This window comes from Hylaeus volcanicus, chromosome 8, assembly GCF_026283585.1.
Source record: "Hylaeus volcanicus isolate JK05 chromosome 8, UHH_iyHylVolc1.0_haploid, whole genome shotgun sequence".
NCBI lineage: Eukaryota > Metazoa > Arthropoda > Insecta > Hymenoptera > Colletidae > Hylaeus > Hylaeus volcanicus.
The window spans coordinates 524052-549032 of NC_071983.1; the positions used below are offsets into that span (position 1 = coordinate 524052).

Here is a 24981-nt window from a genome sequence, read left to right on the forward strand (position 1 = left end):
AAGATTATTCCAGCAATAAGTACGTCATATAATGTTTATTTCTGTGATTTTTAATGCAGGTGAATTATCAAATGCACCTTGTACAATGTATTAAATATTTAAGCCTTGCTTGAATGTGTACCTCGTGGATAAAATAATATATTAAGTAAAGATGTTCTTAAACTATAGAATTTCTGTAATTTCTTAAATAGTGGTAAAAGCATCGTTAATAGATCATATACACCAAAAGTCCACGAACTTTTTTCCACAAAGTGTTGAATAGTAAATAAATATTTTAGGCTTTGCAGACCAACAGGTAAAATTGAGATAATGTATACTTATATGTAAGATATGAAAAACAAAATTCACATAATTATTTTATTAACAAAAAAACACAGAATATAATATAATTTATGTTACTAGTTAATGTAAATATAATTTTTAAGAAGTTAGCATAAAAAATGGAATTTTTTCTTATGAGACAATTACGTTTAATTGGGGTTTAAAGTTAGTGACCCCATCATCAAAACCAACTGTAAATGCTCATTAAATAAATCTGATCTGTAATGTAATCGATGTATTTTATCTGTGAAAATGCCTTTATCATAAGGAATAATAAGTAACATTCAAGAACTGTTAGGTTAGTATTGAGCGTAAATTATTAAGATTCAACGAATAATTTTAATAACGTATATATAGTATGATGTACATCTTTATACTTCTTAATTCAAGAACGTCTAATTGATCAACGTTTTATGAATTAAATGATACACGACATTATGTACATATATGTATATGTCCGTGATTGTAAAGGTTATCTTACAGTATGTTTCTGCAATGTGTAAATATTTAAAAAATGTATACTGAATGATCAAATTCATATCATTACGTTTTTTCATCAGATTAGAACTCTTTTAAACTAGTAAGAAAACTTCTACAATAACGAAAAATACCAAAACATTTACTATAACCTTATTTGTACATTTCAAGGTTACGTTTATTTTAAACGCGTGTTATAGACACTATACTATTCATTATCAAGTACGTAATTTTCTGAATTCGTAACACTCCTTATAAGTAGTTTGATGCGAATTATTTAGTGCTCTCTTATTAAAAAGAAAAAGAAGTAACACATAGTATAAATAAAATTTAAAAATTATTTTCAAAATTATTACAATTATTCTTTATATATAGAATCAATATTTAGTTGAAATTTGTCATAGAATGTCTCAACCTTGGATGTCTGATCTCATCGGTGTACTCAGAGGAGTTAAGATGGTAACCAATGCCATCATAAAACATCAAGAAGATGGAATTAAACATTCGGTACAGACATCATGTTTGAAAACTGTTGCAGAGCAATGTCTAGCAAATGGTATAAAGAAACTGAATAATATAGAACCAAGTAAGGTTCCTGTAAGTTGCAAAATTACATAAAATATAACTTTAATTATCAATGAAAATTAATTATGTTTGTTTATAACATAATAGATGATCTTTCATAAAATGGTATAAGTTGTACATTATTTATAAATTTATATTAACATTGTAAACATAAATAATAATTTCCTGTTTATTATGCATGTATATTCAGGGTCAAGTGGCAGGAGAACTCAAAGAAGTGGCTGAACGCATGAATGTTGTGGAAAAAGGTATAATAGAATTTGTTAAAATAAAAAGTAATAAAATCATAGGAATGCCACTGAGTCAATCTGATTCTACAAAACCTAATAAAACTAAGTTATATGTTCACAATCCCGCGAAAGATCCTAAAGAAATACTGATTGAGATGGATGTCTCAAGTTCACAACAGAATATTAAATCTAACAGTGTAAATAGTTCACAAGAGAAACAAGAAAAACCTATGATCAAAAAGTATACAACTGTGAAAGAAAAAATTGAAACAATTTCTAAGCTGGAAGATGAGATACCCAAGATTGAACTTTCAGACAAAGATAAAGAAATTTTGAGAAGACTGGAATTAGAACACGAACAAAACATAAGAAATAAGAATGTAAAACAAAATGAAAAATCAGAAATTGATTCTCAGTTGTTAGTAGATCAAGTAAAGGAAAGTATAAAACCAAGTTCAGAGAAACCTCAAGTTAGGCTATCTGTTAGACCAAAACAAACTGTAAGTTAATTTATAAATTTCACATAACTTGTATGGTACTCTGTTAATAAATTGATTTTTATTTCAAAGCTTTCACCAAACGCAAAGGCACAAAAAGTTCCATCTACAAGATTGCAGAGAATGGTGAGCTTTGGGACATTAGGAATTGGCCTTGGTGTTGGTACAGTAGCGGAGTATACACGTCGGACACTTGGATTAAAAAAACAAAGCCTTGGAGAGACATTCGACAATATGTTTCTTACAAAAGCAAATGCAGAAAGAATAGTTTCAACATTGTGTAAAGTAAGAGGTAGGTATGAATAATATATTTATTGTACTTTTTGATAATCAATAATTACATGCTTTATAATAGGTGCTGCCTTGAAAATTGGACAAATTTTAAGTATTCAAGATGAGTCTACTATTAATCCTGAAGTACAGAAAATTTTTGAACGAGTTAGACAGAGTGCTGATTTCATGCCAAAATGGCAAGTTGAGGTATTTAACTTTATGATATGTACATTAAGACAAACTTTATAAATAATTCTTGTAAAATTTGATCTCATTTGAAGAATGGAAAAATGTACAAAATGACTTATAACACTAAGCTCATATTGTACAGGAATTATCTTTGTATGTATTAAAATTATTTTGAGAGTGGAGTCAAACAAAATTCAACTACCTATAGTTGAAAATCATTCTATTGCATATACATGTTATACAATTATTTTTAGAAAGTAGTAGTCAGTGAACTTGGACATGATTGGAGAAATAAATTAGCTACATTTGAAGATAAACCATTTGCTGCTGCTTCTATTGGTAAATTTTTGTTTTAATAAAAGAATAAAATAAAGAAAATTTGATATTATTGTAAACAAATTACAGGCCAAGTACACCATGGTACTTTAATAAATGGTCAGGATGTAGCAATTAAAATTCAATATCCTGGTGTAGCTATGGGAATTCAAAGTGATGTTGAGAATTTAGTAGGCATATTGAAGGTACCATTATGCATTACATGTTTTATTCCTTCCCGTTTTAGTTATCAACATAATGATAAGAAAAACTTAATTTTTATAGGTTTGGGATATCTTCCCAAAAGGCATGTTTATAGATAATTTAGTGGAAGTTGCAAAACGAGAACTTGCTTGGGAAGTTGATTACGTGCGAGAAGCGGAGTGTACTCGAAAGTATAAAAAACTTATGGAACCTTATTCGGATTATTATGTACCTGCAGTAATAGGTATGAGTTTGATAAGTTAATATTTTGCATTCTGAAATAATTACTTGATTTTATGTTCAGATGAACTATCGACAAGCCAAGTTTTTACATCTGAATTGGTAGAGGGTATTCCAGTGGATAAATGTATAAGTATGGATATGGAAACGAGAGAATATATTTGCAAACTAATAATGCAGTTGTGTCTGAAAGAATTATTTGTTTTCCGATATATGCAAACAGATCCAAATTGGTCGAACTTTTTCTACAATACCAATACTAAACAGGTTTGTATTTGAATATTTTAATATGCTGACATTAGTAATGGAACATTTTATAGTTTTTATTATAATTAATTACTCTCTTCTTTATGTAATTTTCAGTTGGTATTATTAGATTTTGGTGCATGCCGAGAATACGAAAAATCCTTTATGGACAACTACATTAAGATTATTTATGCTGCAAGTGAAGGTGATCGTGATACAATTTTAAATTTATCCAAAGAAATGGGATTTCTTACAGGATATGAATCTAAAGTAATAAATATCCTAATAATATTAATTATATGTTGAATAAAAAGCATTGTATCAGTATTTATAGTTTTGAATTGTTTTGATTTTAGATTATGGAAGAAGCTCATGTGAATACAGTCATGGTTTTAGGCCAAGTATTTGATAAAAATCATAAATACTATGATTTTGGCGGACAAGATGTGACTAAACGGTAAAAGCAATAGTAACGAGTTACAAATTTTTCACTTTTATTTAAAGATATATATATAATAAATATATTTATTTTAGAATACAATCACTGGTTCCAACAATACTGAATCACAGACTTTGCCCTCCACCTGAAGAGATATACAGTCTACACAGGAAATTATCTGGAGTTTTTTTATTATGCGCTAAGCTTCAAGTTAAAATAAATTGTCGTGATATGTTTCAAGAAATATATGCAAATTATAAATTTAATTAATCTAATTTAATTGTAAATAAATAGACTTTAATTAAATGTATTCATAATTAAACATAAGTGCCTTGGTAATGAATAAATCACTGTTTGCAGTTTTATATTGCAAAGCAAAAGTAACAAATTTGGTAAATGAATAAATAATTATATCCGTGTAAGCATTAAAAATAATGTGGGGAAAATGTTCGTGTATTGAGTAGAACTTTGAAATATATTTTCATAGTGTAATATTAAATTTATGTTAATCATTGTTAGATATGTTTTTTATTTTCAACTCGTATTTTTACATCACGTTATGGATTAAAACCTTCTTAAAAGTGTAAATAATATTTATCAGTAATAACCTACATACATACATATATATAATGTACGATATCTTAACCTATATACTTATGTATTAGCTTATCTTGGTATTCTTGGTCGTTATTTTGCCGAGACAATTCGAATAATTATCAAAGTAATTATTATAATGTGTAACAAATTTTTATATTTTGCATACGGAAGCAATATGTTAACGAAAAGGATACATATAAATAATCCAACCGCAGTATATAAGGGTATCGGTCGTATAAAGGTATTTATTTTTTATTCAATCATATAATTAGCAAATTTTGTGTTATGCAAACATTGAATTCTATAGAATTTCAGACTTGACTTTTTAACACATTCCAAGAGATGGGGTGGATGCTCAGCAACAATTGTTACAACGGACAATTATAATGTATGGGGAGTAATTTGGGAATTACACGAATGTAATATGCCTACACTAGATTGTCAAGAAGGTGTTGTGGATAAATTATATTTTCCTTTAATGGTTGACGTAGAAACACCTGATGGTAACATTTTAAACTGTAGAGTATACCAACAATGTAATAATCCAGATAATCATGTTAAATTGCGACTACTACCGCAACACAGAAGACCTTCGCCATTGTATATGTATGTTATATTTATTTAAATAAAACTTAATATAGTCAAGATTTATTATAGAAGCAATATCTAATTTTATTTATTAATTCCAATATAGAGAAACAATACTAAGTGGAGCTCGAGAAAATCAATTACCACATGATTATATTAAATTCTTAGAAACAATACCACATAATGACTATGATGGGGAATATGATATTGGGTAAGAATAATTATTTAATACAAATTTATTCTCTTCACTTTTTAGTAAAAAAACATGTTTATTTATGTAATTTGTTTAATTATCTACAGTCATTCTATATTATAATATGTTATATCATAGTATATAAAATTCAATAAAGACTATTTTCATAGCATTTATAACACTTATTACTGACTTCAGTAGTTTTATGTTGCTATAGTCTCTTTAAGTTTTTCTGTAATAATGTACATCTTTGAATCGTAGCCTGCCACTGAAAGAAGTTTAGTCTCTGTGATTTTCTTATTCCACAAACTTTTTTGGAGTTCTGGTTGATTCATTCCTAAGTTCAAGGCTTCTTCAGGTGACAATTTATCCAACTCGCATCTAGGTATTTTGAGTTTTCCACGACACGTACCATCCACCTAATGCAACATAGTGAATTATACATTTATATAAAATTATTTGTATCATGTAAATACGTGGTGATAATTAAGTATTTACACTTCTATGAATTATTAATCATTTATGTAACAATGTAACAAAAATAAAACAATTCAATTATGACAAATAATATGTATACAGCATAGGATATGTATACATATAAATGTAATGAACTTACATATAGTATCAATTCCATTTTATATTCCATATCTACTTCTGGCCAGTCTTGTTCCATGACATTCTTATTCAATTTTACTTCATTTTCACTTATGAGGTGATGTTTAGCTGAGCAGAATGCTGCCCATAATTCTGAAGCAAAATGTGGCGCGAATGGCGCAAGCATTATTAGTTGAGCTGCTAATGCACGCTCAAATTCACGACTTTTATTCTTACATTCCACCGATACCTTATGTAAACTGAATATTGAAAATATAAGAAAGTTACAAATTTTGAATTCACTGTAATAATTAATGTATTAAAATACTATACATATGCATGTACCTATTTGTAAGTCCTTGCAGTCGTGATATTCCAATACTTAATTGCTGAGAGTTAGTTATACTATAAGTTGCAGATTTTAAAAAATAATTTCGACTATCAAACATATATGAATCATCTTTAACAAATTTGGGATCAGTAGGTGTTGTTTGAAGTTCTTCTAGACTTACACTGTTTCGATAGTCTATAAACCATTTTACAGTATTCCATATACGGTTTTGCCAGTTGAGTATTCCCGGAATAGCTAGATTTGATTAATAAGCAAATTTTAATGGTTATTTAGTAATATTTAATAAAAATTTTAATATACTAATATTTACTAGCAACTTACTTTCGTCAGACCAATTTCTATTTTTAGTTGGTGCTACATTAGCTAATATTAACAATCTGGTTGTATCAATTCCATACTTGTCTATTAATTCAAGAGGATCAATACCATTATGCTTTGACTTAGACATTTTTTCCCAGGAGATAACTACAGGTTCTTTGGTATTTCTCAGTACATATTGTCCTTCTTTTTCTTCCACTTCATCTGCCTTCACATACTTTCCTGTATTTTCTATTTGGTAAGTTTTACCCATTACCATACCCTGCACAAGTAGTTGTTGAAATGGTTCTTGACTGGGTAAAAGTCCTTCCGAGTGCAAGAAGTGACTCATAAATCTGGCATAATATAAATGCAATACGGCTAAAATTATAAATATAACATACTTAAAAAACCTCAAATACATACAAGCTCTTTATATACGTGTAAGGATGTAAGCATCAGATTGCATACCATGTTCTTTTCCACCTACATAAAGGTTAACAGGGAATATTGTTTTTACTTTATCAAGATCAAACATTTGTTTTGTATTTTTTGGATCAATATATCTCAGAAAATACCATGAACTATCTACAAATGTATCCATTGTGTCTGATTCTCTAGTTGCTTGTCCACCGCATTTGGGACAGGAAATATTTAACCAATCTTTACAATCAAGTAATGTAGACTTTTTATTTGAAAATGAAGATGTTATCTTTGGTAAAACAACAGGAAGCTGTTCTGATGGCACTGGTTGAGCTCCACAATTTGAGCAATGAATAATTGGAATTGGTGTACCCCAGTACCTTTGTCTAGATATCAACCAATCTTGCAGCCTTGAACTAACTGAATATCCGCCAATTTTCCACTCTCTTGCTTTAGACAATACTTCTGATAGTTTCTGTTGTTGTTCTTCGTAATTTCTTATTGAATGTCTAAGAAATTCAATGCCAACTGCTTCAGAAAAATTATAATCGTCCATAGAAGCAGAAGGTATACCAATGTATGTGTCTCTGAAAGGTTGATATTCAACTTTATCTGTTATAAATACTGGCATTTCTTCTCCACTGAATGGATTTAATACCTTAACATCCATTACTTTGATTTCATCATTTACATCTTTACAATACTCTGAATAGTTTAGTAAACTCTTTGGAGAGATTGCAACAAACTTTGCATATTCAATAAATTCTGGGACATTGGTCCAAACATTTATTGTTTTTGGATAATTTGGGATATTTGATATTAATTGAAATTCAAAACTAGTCCCATTACATTCACCTATCCAATTCTTTTGCATTTTTATAATGTCTTTCCAGTCTTTCAATATCGGATTACATAATCCATTTAACAATGATCTAATATATGACAAATGAATAATACATATAATTAGATATTCAATTTAATTACAACATTTATAATATTTAAGAAATTCTGTACTTACTGAGCAAATGGTGTTGTTCTAATAAACCATTGCTTTAACAATCTTTTTTCTACCTGAGCACCTGATCTCCAAGAGCAATTATTCTCATCAACTTGTTCTTCTGCCAATACAGTTTGATCAATCGGATCCCAATTAACATATGATTCTTTCTGATAAACTAAATCTTTTTCAAAAAGTTTCAAAAATAGCTCTTGTGTCCACCTATAATATTCTGGATCGCATGTTGCAAATTCTCTGTCCCAATCAAAATTATAATTCAACAAGTTCATTTGATTTCGCATTCGTATAATGTTGTCATTTGTCCATTCAACAGGATCAACTTGCTTTTCAATTGCAGCATTTTCAGCAGGTAATCCAAATGCATCCCAACCCATTGGATGAAGGACATTATATCCTGTAGTTAAATTATAAAATAGGTAAACATTCCTAATGTGTAAAATGAAATATTAACTAAACAATTTATAAGAGGATTAATTCATTTTTATAATAGAAAACTTGCCTTTCAGTTGGTAAAAACGAGCAACAGCATCACTTATTGTATAAACTCTTACATGACCCATATGAAGTATTCCAGAGGGATATGGAAACATTGACAATACATAAAACTTTTCCTTTATATTATCAGTTTCATCATATTTACGCAAATTAATTTTATCCCTCCAATATTTTTCTATATTCTTTTTTATTGAATGTGTAAGTGTTACATCCTAAGGCAATATCAATAAGTGATTAAAACGTTGATATTAAGTGTATATACATATATGTATGTAAAAAATAAAATTATATACTAAGGATAAATCTGCACCGGTAGAAGCATGTCTTCTATTCTTATAAAATGGAGCTAAATTTCTCCAAAATGATTTTGTAAATTTCATTGTTAAGTTTTATTATTCAATTATTTATACAAATACTATTTTTCAATCGTACTAAGTGAGTATTTACATTGGATAGGAGTCATAGGACAACTTCTAGCATGTAGATATACGACAGTACGACATTATTATGTATATACGTTTGTACGTACTACTCTAGAAAATATGTGTCCTGTATATAACATTTTGTCTTAATAATATTTATAAAATGAATTAATATTTGATTATAAATATCCTTAAAAATGTAATTTTAATATAAAAATAAATAATATGCTATTTAACAGATACATGTTATTTTATAACAAGATGTAACTTCCGTTTCGTTGAATTGATTCCTTTTCCGGTATACTCCGTATAAACAACTTCGTAAGTAATATTGTGTGATTGAAATCCAACTGAATACTTAACATCTTGAATTAATACTTCGCGTAATAATAAGAAAGTACTGTTGTTAGGATTTTCAATCGCGATTAAACGATATATTTGCCATTTTATAGTTTAATAAGAATAATCATCTTTTGACACTAGTAAAGAGGTTAGGTTCGCCTAGATTTGTATGACAATTAAACGAAATAGGTTTTTTTTATTTTGAAAATTGATATGGTATAACAATATTAACATAAAATTACTTTAAAAATATGAAATGTTACGCTTTAAAAAACATTAAATCATTTGTTTACAATTTGTATAGACAACATATTTCTAACCTATTGTACAATTAAGTGCATTCATTTTAATATATACAGAAATAAGTAATAAAATATGATGTCTTAATAATTAATAGTACTAACAGTAACATTGTCTGGAATATTTAAAAGATAATACAAACTTCATAAAACATTTGATGAGAAATTTCTGGAGTTTTTGTTCTTGTTTCAGTTCAACCATGGGCAAAAGAAATAATATGATCCCTAATGGGCACTTTCACAAAGACTGGCAAAGGTTTGTAAAAACCTGGTTCAACCAGCCAGCTAGAAAATACCGTCGTAAACAAAATCGTGTGAAGAAAGCACGTACACTTGCACCAAGGTAAATAAAGTATACTAATTCCACTACATAGTATTTTTTGTTTCACTCCTTTGTTGGCTACTAAGTTCAAACTTATTTTGTTTAGACCTGTTAAGCTGTTGAGACCTGTTGTTCATTGTCCAACTTTTCGCTATCACACGAAAGTTAGAGCTGGCAAAGGTTTTACTTTGGCCGAAATAAAAGCTAGCGGTTTAAACAAAAGATTTGCTAGAACTATTGGAATTGCAGTAGACCCTAGAAGACGAAACAAGTCAGTTGAGTCTTTGCAAACAAATGCTCAAAGATTGAAGGAATATAAGTCAAAATTGATATTGTTCCCTCTAAATGAAAAGAAAGTAAGTATGCATACAAGAATGTATTAAACATATTAAAGAATAAAATTAATTCTATGTATTATTTATAAAAACAGCCTAAGAAGGGTGAAGCAACTGAAGAGGAGATGAAAGTTGCAACTCAAGTTGAAGGAGAAGTTATGCCAATAAGACATCAACCAGCAGCCAAAGCAAAGGCTCGTGTCATTTCTGAGGAGGAAAAGAAATTCTCTGCATATATAACTGTCCGTAAAGCTAGGGCTGATGCTAGATTAGTTGGAATTCGTGCAAAGCGTGTTAAAGAAGCAGCAGAAAATCCTGATGATGTGACAAAGGTTGGAGCTGCTACTACTAAGGACAAGAAGCCTAAAAAATAACTTTAAGCTTTGTGACTTTGTATAAATATAAAAATAAATTCTTGAATAAGAAATACATTTCTGTTTACAACTCTGTTACATCGTTTTTTCTAGTAGAAATGATTTTTGTACTAATATTTTGTGATAAAATATTTATTAAATTTGCATGGTCATGAGAATTATTGCTGTCTGTGAGAAAAAAAGATAGTTTCAATTACGTATTCAGCACGTTTAGTTAGTTAAAATACTGATAAATGAAGAAGTTTTTGTTTTCGTAATTTTTAAATTATGCTCTTGAATTTGTATTAAGAATATATTAAAAGTCCTATTAATTCTGAACAATTATCTTCCTTTGTTAACATAGCGAATATCAATATCGAATCGTAAACTGCTTTAGATTTATAATTTATATGCATACATGAATAGTTTTGTTGTGTGTCCTGGTGGCTCCCCTCGGCGGAATTCTATTAAATTAACTAACGCGCCAAAATTCAATATTGTACAGTGGTGTAACTGAAGTAAGGTACAAGATCGTTGTTATGTAAAAGCATTGCTGAGGTGTAAATCACTCACTCTTAAAACAAATATTATAATTAAGAGACCAATCGTAAAATCTTTACATAAATTTAAGATATAATGATTGATTTGATTGGTTGTAAATTTTGTTTTAGAAACAAATAACATTTTACTGTTAAAATTATTATATTCAATTGGCATTCATTAAACATAACTGTTCAAAGCAAGACGTGTTTGTTTAATTTTCCCAAATAATTAAATAAATTGAAATATTCCTAAACGCCCATACAACAGTTTATATAAATTTTATAGTTCTATATTTCTTTGGGGATATTTTCATTATACTAGTTTTATAAATCGTAGAAACTTTTTCGTGCAAATGTTGGCAGCAATGCGTGCATCGTTATTTTGAAACTAAGTTTTGACAACGGTTCGTTACAGATTGACGTGTAAATCGAAAACAGGAAAACAATTTTTACATTAATTGATATTGAGTGATAAGTTCAACTACAAGAAAATGAAGTCTGTGTACGTTGTTTTTGATACTAGAATTACTTTCAATATATGGTGTTTGTAAACAATGGAAATAAATATTTTATGTTAATATTACAGGCGTATAAAACCGGCAAGTTCAGCTCGTAAACCAACAAGCCGTCCAAAATGCAACAATATGCTATCTAAAGATCCAGTTCAAGTTTATTGTCGTTTACGGCCAATGCAACATCCTACAGATGTATCATGTATGAAAGTTATATCGAACACCACTTTGGCTATCACACCACCAGAATCATCAATGAATTTTCGTAATTGTAGCAACAAAGAGATTCAAACAACATTTAGTCGTGTATTTACTCCTGAAGCAACACAGAAAGAGATTTTTAATATAGTTGCTCTCCCCTTAGTTGAAAATATTATTCGTGGTAAAAATAGCCTTTTGTTTACTTATGGAGTAACAGGTAGTGGTAAAACATATACAATGACTGGTGAGGCACAAGATGTTGGTATAATGGCTCGGTGTCTTGACGTTATTTTTAACAGTATTGCTAATTATCAAACAAAAAAGTTTATTTTTAAGCCAGACAAATTAAATGGCTTTGATGTACAAAGTGATGCTGATGCAATGCTTGATAGGCAAAATGAACTTCATGCAGGAATTATGTCTCAGAGAAATGGAAAATCGGGCAGAATGTCAGTAGAAAAATTAAATATATCCTATATTGAATAGACTCTTGAATAGAAAATAATTAATTAATAATAATTTTTTTATTAGACGTAAAGCTGACAGTGATACTGACAGTAATCCAATGATGGTTCGTGAGGTTGATGAATCGCAAGTAATAATAGTGGATCAGGACAATGCCTATGCAGTATTTGTTACTTATGTTGAAATATATAATAATAGTGTATATGATTTGTTGGAGGATGATGAAATTAGAGCTAAGTATGTTTACAAATTCACTTGTAACTTACAAATTCTTGTAGTTTACAAATAACATGATAATATTTTGGAACAATCTACAGAACATTACAGAGTAAAATAGTTAGAGAAGATGGCAATAAAAACATGTATGTACATGCTGTAACAGAAATTGAAGTAAAAAGCTCAGAAGAAGCATTTGAAGTATTTCAACGCGGTCAACGCAGACGAAGAGTTGCACATACTGCTCTTAACGCAGAATCGAGCAGATCGCATAGTGTCTTTACAATTCGTCTTGTACAGGTATAATCCTTAATTCTGTATATAATAAATAATTATAAGCATGTTAACATTATTCGTTTATAGGCACCCTTAGATTGCGAAGGTGAACAAATTATACAAGACAAACGTGTAGTATGTATCACTCAGTTGTCTTTAGTAGATTTAGCTGGCAGTGAAAGAACCAATCGGACAAAAAATACAGGGCAACGGCTAAGAGAAGCAGGTTACCATTCTTACAATTAGATGCAAAAATTGTAATTAACTTTTCATACTCTTTCAAAAGCATTTAATTATTTTATTTATTTAGGTAATATTAATAATTCCTTGATGACACTTCGATCGTGTTTGGAAATTTTAAGAGAGAATCAAATCCAGGGTACAAATAAAATGGTACCCTACAGGGATTCAAAACTTACTCATTTGTTCAAAAATTACTTTGATGGAGAAGGACAAGTGAGGATGATTGTCTGTGTTAATCCAAGGGCGCAAGATTTCGATGAGACAATTGTATGTAAGAAACTAGAAATTTCATCAAAATATAAAACAAACAAATCGATTTTTATAATAATATATTTACAGCAAGTTATGAAATTCGCGGAAATGACTCAGGAAGTTCAAGTCGCTCGACCAACAGTCACAAAAGTAGATCTTGGTTTCACACCTGGAAGAAGACAGGCAAATAAAGTAAGATAGAGATTGAAAGAATATGACCGAATGTAATTTTATTATATATTTATAAATAATTGTCAACAGCTGTTTAAGGAAGCGCGCAGTAAATTAGAAAAGGGAGGTCGGCTCGAAGCTGCCGATCTAGAGATCGATGTAGCTTTGGTATATAGGTAAATGTTTTTTATTCTCTCTATCTTTTCCTATTTTTCTTTTTCAAATTTATTTCATATATATTTACTTTAGTTTGGGTGGTCCATTTCCTGAGTTGGAACTTAATTCTCCATGTAATGATCAAATAATTACTAATTTGATGCATTACTTGGAACAGCGCATTAATAATCGGAATTTGTTACGCGCTGATGTGCAACAAAAACGTAAGAATGTTATTTATTTTTTAGTACGATTTAAAAATCACTTAACAGTTGAGTACTGTATTTACAGAAAACGATTTTAGAAAGATGTTAATGACAATAGAACAAGAAAATTTGAATTTTAAAATTGAAAATGCTTCTCTAAAAGCAACTAATTCACAACAGAAAAAAAAGGTATGAATTTCTTATCCGCATTCTGGACATAAATATGAGCGAAGTAATATATATATTTATTTGTAGGTTTCCGCATTGGAAGGTCATTTATGTAAAACTGAAGAACAAATTAATAGTTTGCTTCGTAAACTAAATCACGCAAATGATACAATACGTACTTTGCAGCAAGAGGTAGATAACAAATATATGATTTTGTTCTGATTTAAATTTTTACATTCAATTAAACAGAAGTGTTTTACAGTTAAAAGATAGAGACATGGCGTTAAATCAACGTTTGATAGATAAACAAAGAGTGAAGCAAAAATATAATACCAAAATGCAAGTGGAAACTGACAAAATGAATAGAGAATTAGAAGTAAAGTTACGTCAGCAACGTGAACAGTTACAGGTAATAGAATGAAGTAATTTTGCCAAATATTAGTATATTAATTAGACATATATAGTTTTTATGAAGTTTTGTTATTTTCTTAGAATCAAATGAAGGAAAAGGAAGATAAATTGAGACTGGTCAAACAAATTCTAGTCGATGATAATGGTATTTCCACGCCTGTTGCTTCCAAAGATCGAGTTCCTGCTACACCTGCCTCGGAAGCGCCTACAAAAATGACGGATGCTCGATCGCGAAGGGTCGGTTGTCTCTAATTTTTCCTTGTTTTTGTATTTGTTTAAAAACATATAGTTTCAATGAATTTTGTCCCCAGGATAAAATTACTGTTTCAAATCTAAGGCATAGACGCTCACAAAGTGCTGACAGATGGGTTGATCACAGACCAGGAGCACTTGTTCCTCTGGGAACTGTATTTCAACCATTAATGCGTAGGAGACGTAGTATTACACAACTTACAGATCCAAAAGAGATTACGGATGGTGCATCTAGATATTGTCTCGTCGCGCAAGAACACGACACGGATGGTGAACTCGAAACAAAGCTGTACAAGGTAGTTTGATTGCGAATAAATCCAAAGTGTGTGTGTATGATATTATAAAATGTATGATTATCATATTAGGGAGATATATTACCAACTAGTGGAGGAGGTGCACAAGTTGTATTTAATGATATGGAATGTTTAAAGCAATTATCTCCGAAGGCAAGAAAACGCAGCGGCCCGCAAGATACAAATAATATAAATGAAATAGGAACGCCAAATCATTCATGTACACTCGTGGAAGCTCATTCGAAGAGGCCACGGGTGGTAAATTAACGAATAGACGTAGTAATATGTAATTTATAATCAAGTTGTGTCGAGTTTTGTGTATTGCAGTATTGATTTAATAATTTATTAAATAATACAATTCATCAAAGGAAAAGATGATATGTAAGAAGTCATGTAGTACATCAAGTATTATATATTTCTTTTATACACATTTTATATAATTATAATGGAATCCTTCCTTTTTAAATTTGTAAATAATAAATATACATTCAATTAATAAAGTAATCTAAAATATAGAACTTGTGTAAAAAAATAAATTTTTATGTTTTACACAATTTATAGAGAAGTTCGTAAATAGCGTGTAAGCTTAAAATATTAAATTGCAGGGTGCGTGTCTAAACACCATGAAGCTATTCATGTAAAATATATGCCTATAAAATTAAGTATTTGTGCATGTATGTATAACATTCTTAACATATTTTACCAAACTTTTTAATACTTTCATTAGCGTTGTATTTAATTATAAACGTTGCCTCCGTAGTTGATTATCTAATTGTGCTAACTGACGAAGGAAGCCATCATTTGGTTGAATACAACGCTTTTTGCGAACTATTCGGACAGCATCAACAGCTAACATTTCTTTTTTTATCATCAAATATGCTAATACACATGTTGCACTGCGTGATATTCCTAACATGCAGTGTACAAAAGCTTTACCTAAAGAAAAAATATCCAAAGATAAATAAGACAGTTTTACATATTTACATATCTTTGATTTTATAATGCTTTATTTTTTTTATTTGTTACTAAATGATTACAAAGTTACCTCCTGTAGAGACAGCTTCATCAATAAAATCTGCAGCAGTATAAAAGTACTTGCTAATATCTGTAGTAAACAAATCTGCAAGTGGTAAACCAAGATACCTTATTGTTGTATCTTGATAATAAGATTTATCTGTATTTACAAATCCAAATCTGTTTCCTTCAGCAGAATTCAACAAATGCGTTATGCCTAACATTTTAAGGTAATTCTTATTTTTTGCTGTAGCCCTATGAAATATTATGTATGAATTATTTACAAACAATAACTTGTATTCTAAAAAACATTTCACAATACTTACGCATCACCAATGTATATTCCAGGATACACTTCATCGCAATCAATACAATGTTGAGCACGGTAATATTGAAGATTGTCCTTATTAGGATCGAATCCTGGTAGTGGTTCATTATCTGTATACGTGGTATGTAAAGTCTCTTTTAAGCGACGTTCAGTAGTTTCACCATCAGCTAAATGTTTCTGGAAGTCCTAACAACACAGTTCTTGTTACAAAATGTAATCTTCATTGATATTTTATAATTATAAATAAATAAATATTAATTTATGTTTGTATTTTACAAAAATTTCAGCAAATTACAAGTTTAAAAGGAAATAATCACTAAAATTTGACTTGTTACAAAAATCAAAATTTTTGTTGATTCACTTGATAATTATAAATTTTAATAGTAATTTCACAGGAAAATATTATACCCGATCTCTGTCTCTCCATGTGCTTCGCATCGTGTATAGTGACTAAACTCAACTAAACTTAAAAAGAACCCGGGAAAGAAAGCGATACTGTTGGTCGTCGCGTATATTTATTTTTAAATGTTCTTACGAAATGTTGGACAAGCCAAATGTAGTTTCTTGTATCATGACAAAGAGGCATAAAGAAACGGTTACGAAGCGATAGAAGAAAATCTTAAAATATAAGACACAAATAATATTGTCATTCATGATATAAACTTACATTTGTCTGATTGCTCTCCATCATTAGAGGTTATTCAGAAATTTGCAAATCTCATTAAATGTAACAATTGAGAAATAATAAAACGTTCTATCATATAATACTGTACGAAATATTTTTTCCTCTATTTTAACGCATTTATTACATCATAAGTGCATACTGGTGCATACCTAGTGTATACATATACTTATCTATGTACATCTTCATTGTTACATATATACATACATACATACATACATACATACATACATACACATGTACATAAATAGATCAACTGTCACACATTACAAAAAGCTAACATGTGGTATTTAAACAATTATTTATTTACATATACATTTTTTTTTTATGTACAGTTTAGCGCATAATGATGATTTTGAAATAATAATAAAAAATACATAACATATTATGATGAAAAGCATTTCCATACATCTAACTTTTACAAAATACAATTTTTCGAAGCAATAATTTAAGATTTTAGCACCAAATGATTTTTCCAAATTGCATTTCCAGTGTTGAATGCATTCAATATTTTTATATAAATATACTTTCGTAATGAAAAAATTGACGTATCATTTTATGAATAAAATATTACAAAATAAAATTTGTATCGCCTACACAAATAGTTTCTTGATAAAAAATCTAATTCGAAGAATTTATTTTGAAGATAGAATATTCTTTTATATGGAAAAAAGAAATATACAAAATCTATATTAATTTATCAATCTTCGTTACATTTTTAGTTAATTTGTTACGAGCAATAATTTTAAAAGATGTTAAAATGTCAGGTAAATAAATTAAATAATTTCTAATTTCCGATAACTGAACGAAATAAAAAATGTTGGAACTCGACAATGAGTCATGACGACATCGTACATGAGAGCCAAGGAAGTATGGCGATGATGCGCGGTCGGTGTGCGATCTTTTGTTGATTTCGTTTAAAGGTGGATGTGGATAGTGTTTGCAGTGTCCAAGAGTTTGATTATAATATAAGTTAAGAGCACAATTTTTTAGGACAATGAGTTTTTTTAGCAAAGTATTCGGTGGTAAAAAGGAATCGCCCACTTTGTCGACGGCCGAGGCGATACAAAAATTACGCGAAACAGAAGATATGTTGATTAAGAAACAAGATTTCCTTGAAAGTAAAATAGATCTTGAAATTCAGGTTGCCAAGAAAAATGGAACGAAAAACAGGAGAGGTATCTACGATCATTTTTGATTTCGTTATCATTGTTTACGGACAATACTCCACGAGTAAGGTCACTTGTCATTATGACGTTTCTTTATTATATAGGGTGATTCTAGGAACTGTGGCGTAGCGTATTTATTTTCTAAGTTAAAATATAAAAAATTTGAATGGATATATATTATGTGTCTGATTTAGAATTGTCTGCCTGTGATCGTACTTTGTTCGCACATTCTGTATTGCATTAGTAAAGAAAATGTAGTCACAAGAGTTTATGTGGATTTCATTCGAACACATGTTTTGATTTTAACTTAGAAGAGAACTACATTATAGTTGTTTGTATTAAGTTGTTAATTGTTTAAGTAATACAAGAGAATAAGATGTTAATAAAGATTTATTTTACAGCTGCAATTCAAGCTCTTAAAAGAAAGAAGCGATACGAGAAACAATTACAACAAATTGATGGCACATTATCTACAATTGAAATGCAAAGGGAAGCACTTGAAAGTGCAAATACAAATACTGCTGTGCTTACAACAATGAAGAATGCAGCAGATGCATTAAAATCTGTTCATCAACATATGTAAGAAATTCAGTTCTATGAAATTATTACTTAACTTTAATGTAGACTTTAACAAGATATCATATTTTTCTCAGGGATGTTGATCAAGTGCACGATATGATGGATGATATAGCTGAACAACAAGATGTAGCAAGAGAAATTTCTGATGCAATATCTAATCCTGTAGCATTTGGTCAAGATATAGACGAAGAAGAACTAGAGAAGGAACTGGAAGAACTTGAACAAGAACAACTTGACCAGGAATTGCTTGGTATCGAACCTACAGATGAACTTCCAAATGTTCCAGCTACTACACTTCCAGCTGCACCAGCCAGGACTCGTACAAGTAGTATTCATAATTTTTTGTGAAATGTATTATTATATAATAGTTTGTCCCTACATTTATTTTTTTCTTATTTAGAAGCCAAACCAGAAGAAGACGATGATTTGAAAGAATTAGAAGCATGGGCATCATAAAGTGGTATCACAATACTTCTAAAATAAATTTTATTACACGCTGATAGCTAAAATTAAGTACACATTGTGCAAGAACTCAATAATGTTACATGAATCGTTACTTTCAGGAATTTATATTATGTAATTATTTCAAAGTAAATATTGCAGTATTTTTTCATGTACAGTTTAAAACATTGATCAAAATAATAATGAAGCTTTTATAAAAATGAGATTGCTTTTTATGCATAAAGTAAAAACATCTTTACTGACGTACAAAGAAGCTTCACAAATAATAGTAAGCAAGTGTTTTACTTGTATATAAGTTAGTCAATATAATTATAGTAAAAATACAAATTACGACAAACAGGTATACAGGATGTCTCAAAAATATTGTAACACCTTGAAAGAGGTGGTTCGGGGGGTGATTTGAAACAACTTTTTCCTTACCGAAAATGTTGTCAGAGATTTCGTTGAAGAGATATTAACGGAAACCACTGACCAATCAGAGCGCGAGGATGCCGATGGAGCGCTCGCGGTAGCGTATGAGCGCGGCCGCTTATCGCGTAGCCTACCCTCAACCGGCATACTCGCGTTCTGATTGGTCGGGGTTTTCGCTTAATATCTCCTTAACGAAACCTCGAACAACATTTTCGCTAAGGAAAAAGTTGTTTCAAATCACCTCCTGAACCACCCCTTTCAAGGTGTTACAACATTTTTGGGACACCCTATATAATTTACAGATAAAACATACTGGTAAATAATTATATATCAAATTTATATTTGCAATGTAAAAAGTGATAAGTCACAAAATATATTGTTGCTTTTTGGACTTAAATGTCATTCTAATGTATATATGCATAACATATTTTGGAAAGTAGCATATTGTTCAAACTGTTAAATGACCACTTAAACCTTGTATAAATGTATTTGCTATAAATAAATTCATTCAAATGTATATTAATCTAGTATAATTGCAAATACTGCAAAAATTTAAAAAAATGTTACAATTAAAAATTGACATGCTTTCTAATTTTAATTTCTAATGTTACATACACTTTATTAGTAACAATTAAAAAAACTATGAATATTGAAGTTAATATATTTTTATTGCATAAATTTAAATCGAATACTTCTGTGTAAATATCAAATAAAATATTGTACGAATAAAAAGAAGCAACTAAATTATATCCTAACTAGCAGTCTCAGGAGGAAATGGCATAACTTTGTTTCTTCATGTTTGATTGTTTATTACATATACAAGCAAATAAATCAAACTAGATTTGTCGTTTATTTAAAATTTTTATTTTTATCGACACATTGAATTTAAGGAATCTGTTTTTATAAAACATCTATACTTTAAGCTTAGATGTTCACAAATACACAAGAACAATATAAGTATTATATTTAGAACATTACAAAATTATAAATGATTGAAGTAAATAATTTGAACAATTCAACAACGACAGGAAATCTCAAAAAGTAAAATGTTATTATATTTTGGCTAATATTTCAAGAAAATAATAAAAATTATTAACGAGACACGTCACTCTCATAAGTAATAACAGGGGTAGGAGTATATTTTTTGTTTATTTTATTACTTAATGCAGGTATAGGTAAAGGATGAATGTGAGGTTTAGCAGGAAATCTGGTGCCAGCGATATCGATCTCGTAACGGGCTGTCGGATCCATTATAAAATCTGTTGTAACAATATTTGCATCAGGTTGCATGTGCTTTGGACTAGGAGAACTGATAAAACCAAGGCAAATATGCTTTTCTGTTGCAAAACCGTACCTATAAATTCAATTCGTAAATAATTTGATGTCAGAAATAAAAGTATATTGCATTATTAATCATCATGAACATTTACCCTGCTGATGTAACAGTTCCTACAAATTCATTGTTTCGATAAACAGGCTCACCACCCCAGGGCCATACATCTTTGTTTATATCCAGTTCATTAACGACAAATAATACTAATCGTTTTGTCACACCTTGTTCTTTCTGATGTTGTAAAGCAAATTTCCCAATAAAATATTCTTTCTGTGGCAACAATGATCACGTTAGCGAAAACTTTTAAAATGTTATATCTATAGTAATCTAAATAACTATAAAACTAAGTATGATATTAATTCTATCAAGATGAAGAAATCATACTAACAATAAGACAAATCTACTTACATTTAGTTTTACACTGTATCCAAATCCAGCTTCATACGGAGTAACAAATGGTGTTAATTCTTCAGCCCAGAAAGGAATAAACCTTTCTATTCGCATGAAACGTTGTGTGAGTACACCTACATCTCGAACACCATAATCTTTGCCTACTTCCATTAACCTAGAGTATACGTGAAGTGCATACTCTGTAGGTATGTATAAACAATAACCAGATTCACCGGTATTTGTGAATGACATTATCATTACATCAGAAGCATATGCTACATTTGCAGTCTGTTAACATTATAATTATTCACAAAATTATATTGGAAAATACGTGAAATTATATATTTATTGATCAAGTAATTAATATTGATAGTATTATTATGTACCTTATATGTGAATGGAGAAAGATTAATGTTAGAATTCGACAGTTCTGACAATAGTCCTGTTGCTTTAGGTCCTACTAAGTTAATAACAGTATACTTTGAAGTTACATCATTAAGGCCTACCGAGTGATCTGCTGGTAAATGTCTATGCGACAAAGTAGTCCTTTTAGGAAAGTGATCTATGTGATTGTAAATAGTACCGAGATATATTTTATTACCTCGACATCCATTGGTAAATGCGTGTTTGTTGTGATGTAGGCGAAACCATAAAGTAACTATTTTCTGACTGTCTCACTAAGAGACAATCATTTTCATATCCACCTCTTTCATTTTGCATTCCTGTGTGCACTATACCACCAACTGGTATATTTGCGTCATTAGAACATAATTGCTGAAGATATTCTACAACTTCCCAATGACTAGACTGTGAACATATATGTGATTACATAAAAACGTTTAAAAATAGTCACATTTTGCATACTCACTTTAATTTTGATTTTAGAAAATGAACTCATATCTATGATTCCTACTCCTTCTTTACATGCTAAAAATTCTTCTTTTATAAAATCAAAGAACTTGGGTTTGTAAAAGCTTCCTGGTGGCATGACTGGCTTCTTTTGTCCTCCTTTTAATTAAATTAATTGCAGTTTATTCGCTTGAACGTAACATGAGAGAAAAAAGAACTAACGACTATTCCCTTACTTCTATAAGTCGAATCAAAATAAAGCGGTCGCTCATAAGCCATTTTGACACCAAAAATTGCACCTCTATCTTCGAGAACAGAATATAAAGGCGAACAGCGTAACTTTCGAGCATATTTATACTCGCATTGATGAGGATATAGGATTGCATAATTTCTACCAACTATTTCCTTTGTTCTTTGTTGTAAATACTGTTTACTGCTATGTAAGTCTAGAAATCTCTGTACATTGAAGGGAAGTAATTCTTGCGTAGATTCACCATTTATTAAGCACTCTGCAACTTCTTTACCTATTCCTCCTGCCCCTAATAAAAGCAGTTCATAAGATTAATATGAAAATATACTTCAAAAATTCGCCAATTTCTTTACCTTGTAAAGAATTTCCATTCATGCCAACAGCAACAAAATAGTTTTTTACTTCTGGACTCTCTCCTAATATCCACCTACCATCCGGTGTAAAATTATCAGGACAGTTATATACATCTGGTTTGATGTCCTTTAAAATTGGTAGCCTATGTACCACTTTATCCCATAGTGGTGTCCAATGTGATGGATCATTTTTAAGATAATTTTTCCAGTTTTTTGTAGGAACAGTACCATTTTCAAACGCAGGTTTTGATTCTGGTTCAAACCAGCCAACTAGTAAACTTTCTGTAATATGGAAAATCTGTATATTTTATTATCTGGTCAACATATACAGAAAATTCTTAGTGTGAATAATAAACTTTATAAGGCTTAAATAAAGAGTTTTCCAAAAGGAACTTTATGTACTACTATAGTATGGTATAGTCACGATGGACACGTAAACGATATTATCTTCCAAATTTGTGTTTTATTATGTAACAAAACCATATAGTCCCTTTTGGAAAAGCCTTTAAAATATGTATAATAATTATAATACAAAACGAAATTTACGTATTACCGTGCCATTCTCTCATGTAAGAGTGTGAATCAAAATCTCGTATACATGGTAAAGTTGTATTTGAATTTGGTGGAAAAGGATAAGCAATTGCATAAAAATGTTCAGCTGGGTATGCTGGAATTCTAACTGGTGGACTGCATCGTAAGCCTAATTCGCGTGCCCACTGTTTAGTAAATTTTGGACAATGATGTAATGATTAATAATGGTATGAAAATGTTGTAAACAGTAAATGAAAAACATAATATTGCATGAAAAACTGATTTTACCATTCCTGCACAGTTGACAAAATATTCGCATAAAATTACACCATGTTCAGTTTTTACACTTTTCACAGCTCCATTCTCAGTGTGTACTTCTTCTATTCTACAATTTTCAATATATCTCGCGCCTCCAATTTTCGCTAATTTAGCTAAGACATTACAGATTGCGCTAGAATCGGCTACTGCATCTTCAGGTACCCAGATTGCACCTTCAATGTCCTCAATATTCAAATAAGGATGTAATTGTTTGAGTTGTTCTCTTCCCAATACCTAATCAATTTATCAATCATTAAAAGTCCATTGTATTTCTACTTCAATTTTAACATTTAATAAAAAAAAAATTGTACTTCGCAGTATAAACCGGTAGGGACATTATAAGCCATTCTTCGTTTTAAAGCTATCATTCTGTCTTTGCTTTGAGCTAAGTTTATGCTACCGCATTGTTTTAGTCCAATATCGTATCCCATTTCATGTAGTTGTTGATATAATTTAATACTGTAGGAAATCAAATTTCTATGCGATATTGGTTTAAAAAGACCAAGCGTGCCTGAACCAAAGTGAGATGTTCCGGTTCCAATTCTGCAACAAAAATTTCTTTAATCTTCCTACATTTGTTGATAAAAGTTTTAAATATAATCAATAGTACGTTACTTGCTATTGAAATGAAAATTTTGTGTTGTCTTGATACAAAGTATACAATACTATGAATACAAAAGTCTATAGTGTTAATACAGTGAATGATGATTTATCATCCATTGTTCTATCTATAATTTATCCTATTTGACAAATTAACGTATACCTATCTTGTTCTAGGACGAGTATGTCATTCCATCCATTAATAACAAGATGATAAGCGACTGAATTGGCAACTGTTCCCGCGCCCGCAATAACAATTTGCGATTGCGAGGGTAACATTGTTGTTTGAGATGAAAAGTAACAGACATTATCGAATTTTCTAAAACTCTTGTGTTTCTTAATTTGCCCAACTGTAAATATTCCATTTTTATAGGTTATATCAGTCGAATAATTTCTGTTAGCATTCAAGGTTTTTTTCTTTAGGAATGGTAAATAAACGCATTTTAAGTATACGTGTCTCAGCATTAAATTATGATTAGAATAATAATTATGTTGGTTTGTTTGAACGTTTAGACGGAGAAGTACCAAACCATCTGGATTGTTGGAGCATATATGTACTTAAATATACGTTCTATTTATATACGTTTTATCGTATTTCATATATGTTCTAGAGATTACAATAAAATATATTAATTTACAATATTTTCTACTGTCAATAAAATATAATTAAAAGTTTCAGAACTAGAAGTGGTTATTGAAGTA

At 29.8% G+C, this 24981-nt stretch overlaps 8 protein-coding genes across 15 annotated transcripts; 5 read left to right on the forward strand and 3 right to left on the reverse strand.

The window, feature by feature from the left end:
- Positions 1–34: 34 nt before the first annotated feature.
- Positions 35–4530, forward strand: LOC128880794 (atypical kinase COQ8B, mitochondrial). Of its 3 annotated transcripts, none has more exons than XM_054131247.1 (12): positions 35–619; positions 1203–1395; positions 1574–2113; positions 2183–2402; positions 2466–2590; positions 2827–2911; positions 2978–3093; positions 3173–3335; positions 3396–3598; positions 3695–3847; positions 3934–4034; positions 4112–4530. In XM_054131247.1, the coding sequence occupies exons 2-12, from the start codon at positions 1204–1206 to the stop codon at positions 4284–4286; spliced, it is 2073 nt and encodes a 690-aa protein (XP_053987222.1). In that variant the 5' UTR covers positions 35–619; position 1203; the 3' UTR covers positions 4287–4530. The 3 variants fall into 3 exon arrangements, with proteins under 3 accessions (XP_053987222.1, XP_053987221.1, XP_053987223.1); XM_054131246.1 differs by lacking the exon at positions 35–619 and adding an exon at positions 763–1020; XM_054131248.1 differs by lacking the exon at positions 35–619 and having other exon boundaries at positions 1244–1384.
- On the forward strand, positions 4457–5796 carry LOC128880796 (gamma-glutamylcyclotransferase-like). Of its 2 annotated transcripts, none has more exons than XM_054131251.1 (5): positions 4457–4599; positions 4682–4854; positions 4921–5219; positions 5308–5412; positions 5656–5796. In XM_054131251.1, the coding sequence occupies exons 2-5, from the start codon at positions 4750–4752 to the stop codon at positions 5675–5677; spliced, it is 531 nt and encodes a 176-aa protein (XP_053987226.1). In that variant the 5' UTR covers positions 4457–4599; positions 4682–4749; the 3' UTR covers positions 5678–5796. The 2 variants fall into 2 exon arrangements, with proteins under 2 accessions (XP_053987226.1, XP_053987225.1); XM_054131250.1 differs by having other exon boundaries at positions 4785–4854.
- Positions 5427–9072, reverse strand: LOC128880793 (leucine--tRNA ligase, mitochondrial). 2 transcript variants are annotated; one of them, XM_054131243.1, is made up of 8 exons: positions 8867–9072; positions 8578–8785; positions 8079–8472; positions 7109–7992; positions 6662–7018; positions 6334–6574; positions 6011–6248; positions 5427–5813 (listed from the first exon to the last, which is right to left on the reverse strand). In XM_054131243.1, the coding sequence occupies exons 1-8, from the start codon at positions 8951–8953 to the stop codon at positions 5598–5600; spliced, it is 2625 nt and encodes an 874-aa protein (XP_053987218.1). In that variant the 5' UTR covers positions 8954–9072; the 3' UTR covers positions 5427–5597. The 2 variants fall into 2 exon arrangements, with proteins under 2 accessions (XP_053987218.1, XP_053987220.1); XM_054131245.1 differs by having other exon boundaries at positions 5428–5813; positions 8884–9033.
- Positions 9073–9260: 188 nt separating this feature from the next.
- Positions 9261–10724, forward strand: LOC128880657 (60S ribosomal protein L13-like). 2 transcript variants are annotated; one of them, XM_054130961.1, is made up of 4 exons: positions 9261–9316; positions 9830–9979; positions 10065–10314; positions 10389–10724. In XM_054130961.1, the coding sequence occupies exons 2-4, from the start codon at positions 9837–9839 to the stop codon at positions 10665–10667; spliced, it is 672 nt and encodes a 223-aa protein (XP_053986936.1). In that variant the 5' UTR covers positions 9261–9316; positions 9830–9836; the 3' UTR covers positions 10668–10724. The 2 variants fall into 2 exon arrangements, with proteins under 2 accessions (XP_053986936.1, XP_053986937.1); XM_054130962.1 differs by lacking the exon at positions 9261–9316 and adding an exon at positions 9352–9485.
- Positions 10725–11576: 852 nt separating this feature from the next.
- On the forward strand, positions 11577–15293 carry LOC128881230 (kinesin-like protein KIF23). The gene is made up of 15 exons (XM_054132061.1): positions 11577–11690; positions 11775–12350; positions 12433–12603; positions 12684–12882; positions 12946–13084; positions 13169–13368; positions 13441–13545; positions 13615–13700; positions 13774–13904; positions 13972–14075; positions 14142–14246; positions 14317–14463; positions 14547–14702; positions 14777–15013; positions 15083–15293. The coding sequence occupies exons 1-15, from the start codon at positions 11680–11682 to the stop codon at positions 15275–15277; spliced, it is 2562 nt and encodes an 853-aa protein (XP_053988036.1). The 5' UTR covers positions 11577–11679; the 3' UTR covers positions 15278–15293.
- Positions 15294–15399: 106 nt separating this feature from the next.
- LOC128881237 (dual specificity protein phosphatase 3) lies at positions 15400–17239 on the reverse strand. 2 transcript variants are annotated; one of them, XM_054132073.1, is made up of 4 exons: positions 17020–17239; positions 16351–16538; positions 16056–16279; positions 15400–15946 (listed from the first exon to the last, which is right to left on the reverse strand). In XM_054132073.1, the coding sequence occupies exons 1-4, from the start codon at positions 17041–17043 to the stop codon at positions 15750–15752; spliced, it is 633 nt and encodes a 210-aa protein (XP_053988048.1). In that variant the 5' UTR covers positions 17044–17239; the 3' UTR covers positions 15400–15749. The 2 variants fall into 2 exon arrangements, with proteins under 2 accessions (XP_053988048.1, XP_053988047.1); XM_054132072.1 differs by lacking the exon at positions 17020–17239 and adding an exon at positions 16761–16990.
- A 633-nt stretch (positions 17240–17872) lies between these two features.
- On the forward strand, positions 17873–20172 carry LOC128881234 (charged multivesicular body protein 4c). Its single transcript, XM_054132069.1, has 4 exons — positions 17873–18212; positions 18605–18782; positions 18857–19107; positions 19183–20172. Exons 1-4 carry the CDS (start codon positions 18032–18034, stop codon positions 19236–19238), a joined length of 666 nt encoding a protein of 221 aa, XP_053988044.1. The 5' UTR covers positions 17873–18031; the 3' UTR covers positions 19239–20172.
- Positions 20173–20466: 294 nt separating this feature from the next.
- On the reverse strand, positions 20467–24875 carry LOC128881229 (pyruvate dehydrogenase phosphatase regulatory subunit, mitochondrial-like). Of its 2 annotated transcripts, none has more exons than XM_054132059.1 (12): positions 24443–24875; positions 23991–24222; positions 23650–23913; positions 23384–23546; positions 22831–23112; positions 22464–22766; positions 22247–22386; positions 21980–22185; positions 21765–21906; positions 21397–21666; positions 21086–21258; positions 20467–21009 (listed from the first exon to the last, which is right to left on the reverse strand). In XM_054132059.1, the coding sequence occupies exons 1-12, from the start codon at positions 24742–24744 to the stop codon at positions 20748–20750; spliced, it is 2739 nt and encodes a 912-aa protein (XP_053988034.1). In that variant the 5' UTR covers positions 24745–24875; the 3' UTR covers positions 20467–20747. The 2 variants fall into 2 exon arrangements, with proteins under 2 accessions (XP_053988034.1, XP_053988035.1); XM_054132060.1 differs by lacking the exon at positions 24443–24875 and adding an exon at positions 24295–24404 and having other exon boundaries at positions 20482–21009.
- Between the last annotated feature and the right edge of the window lie 106 nt (positions 24876–24981).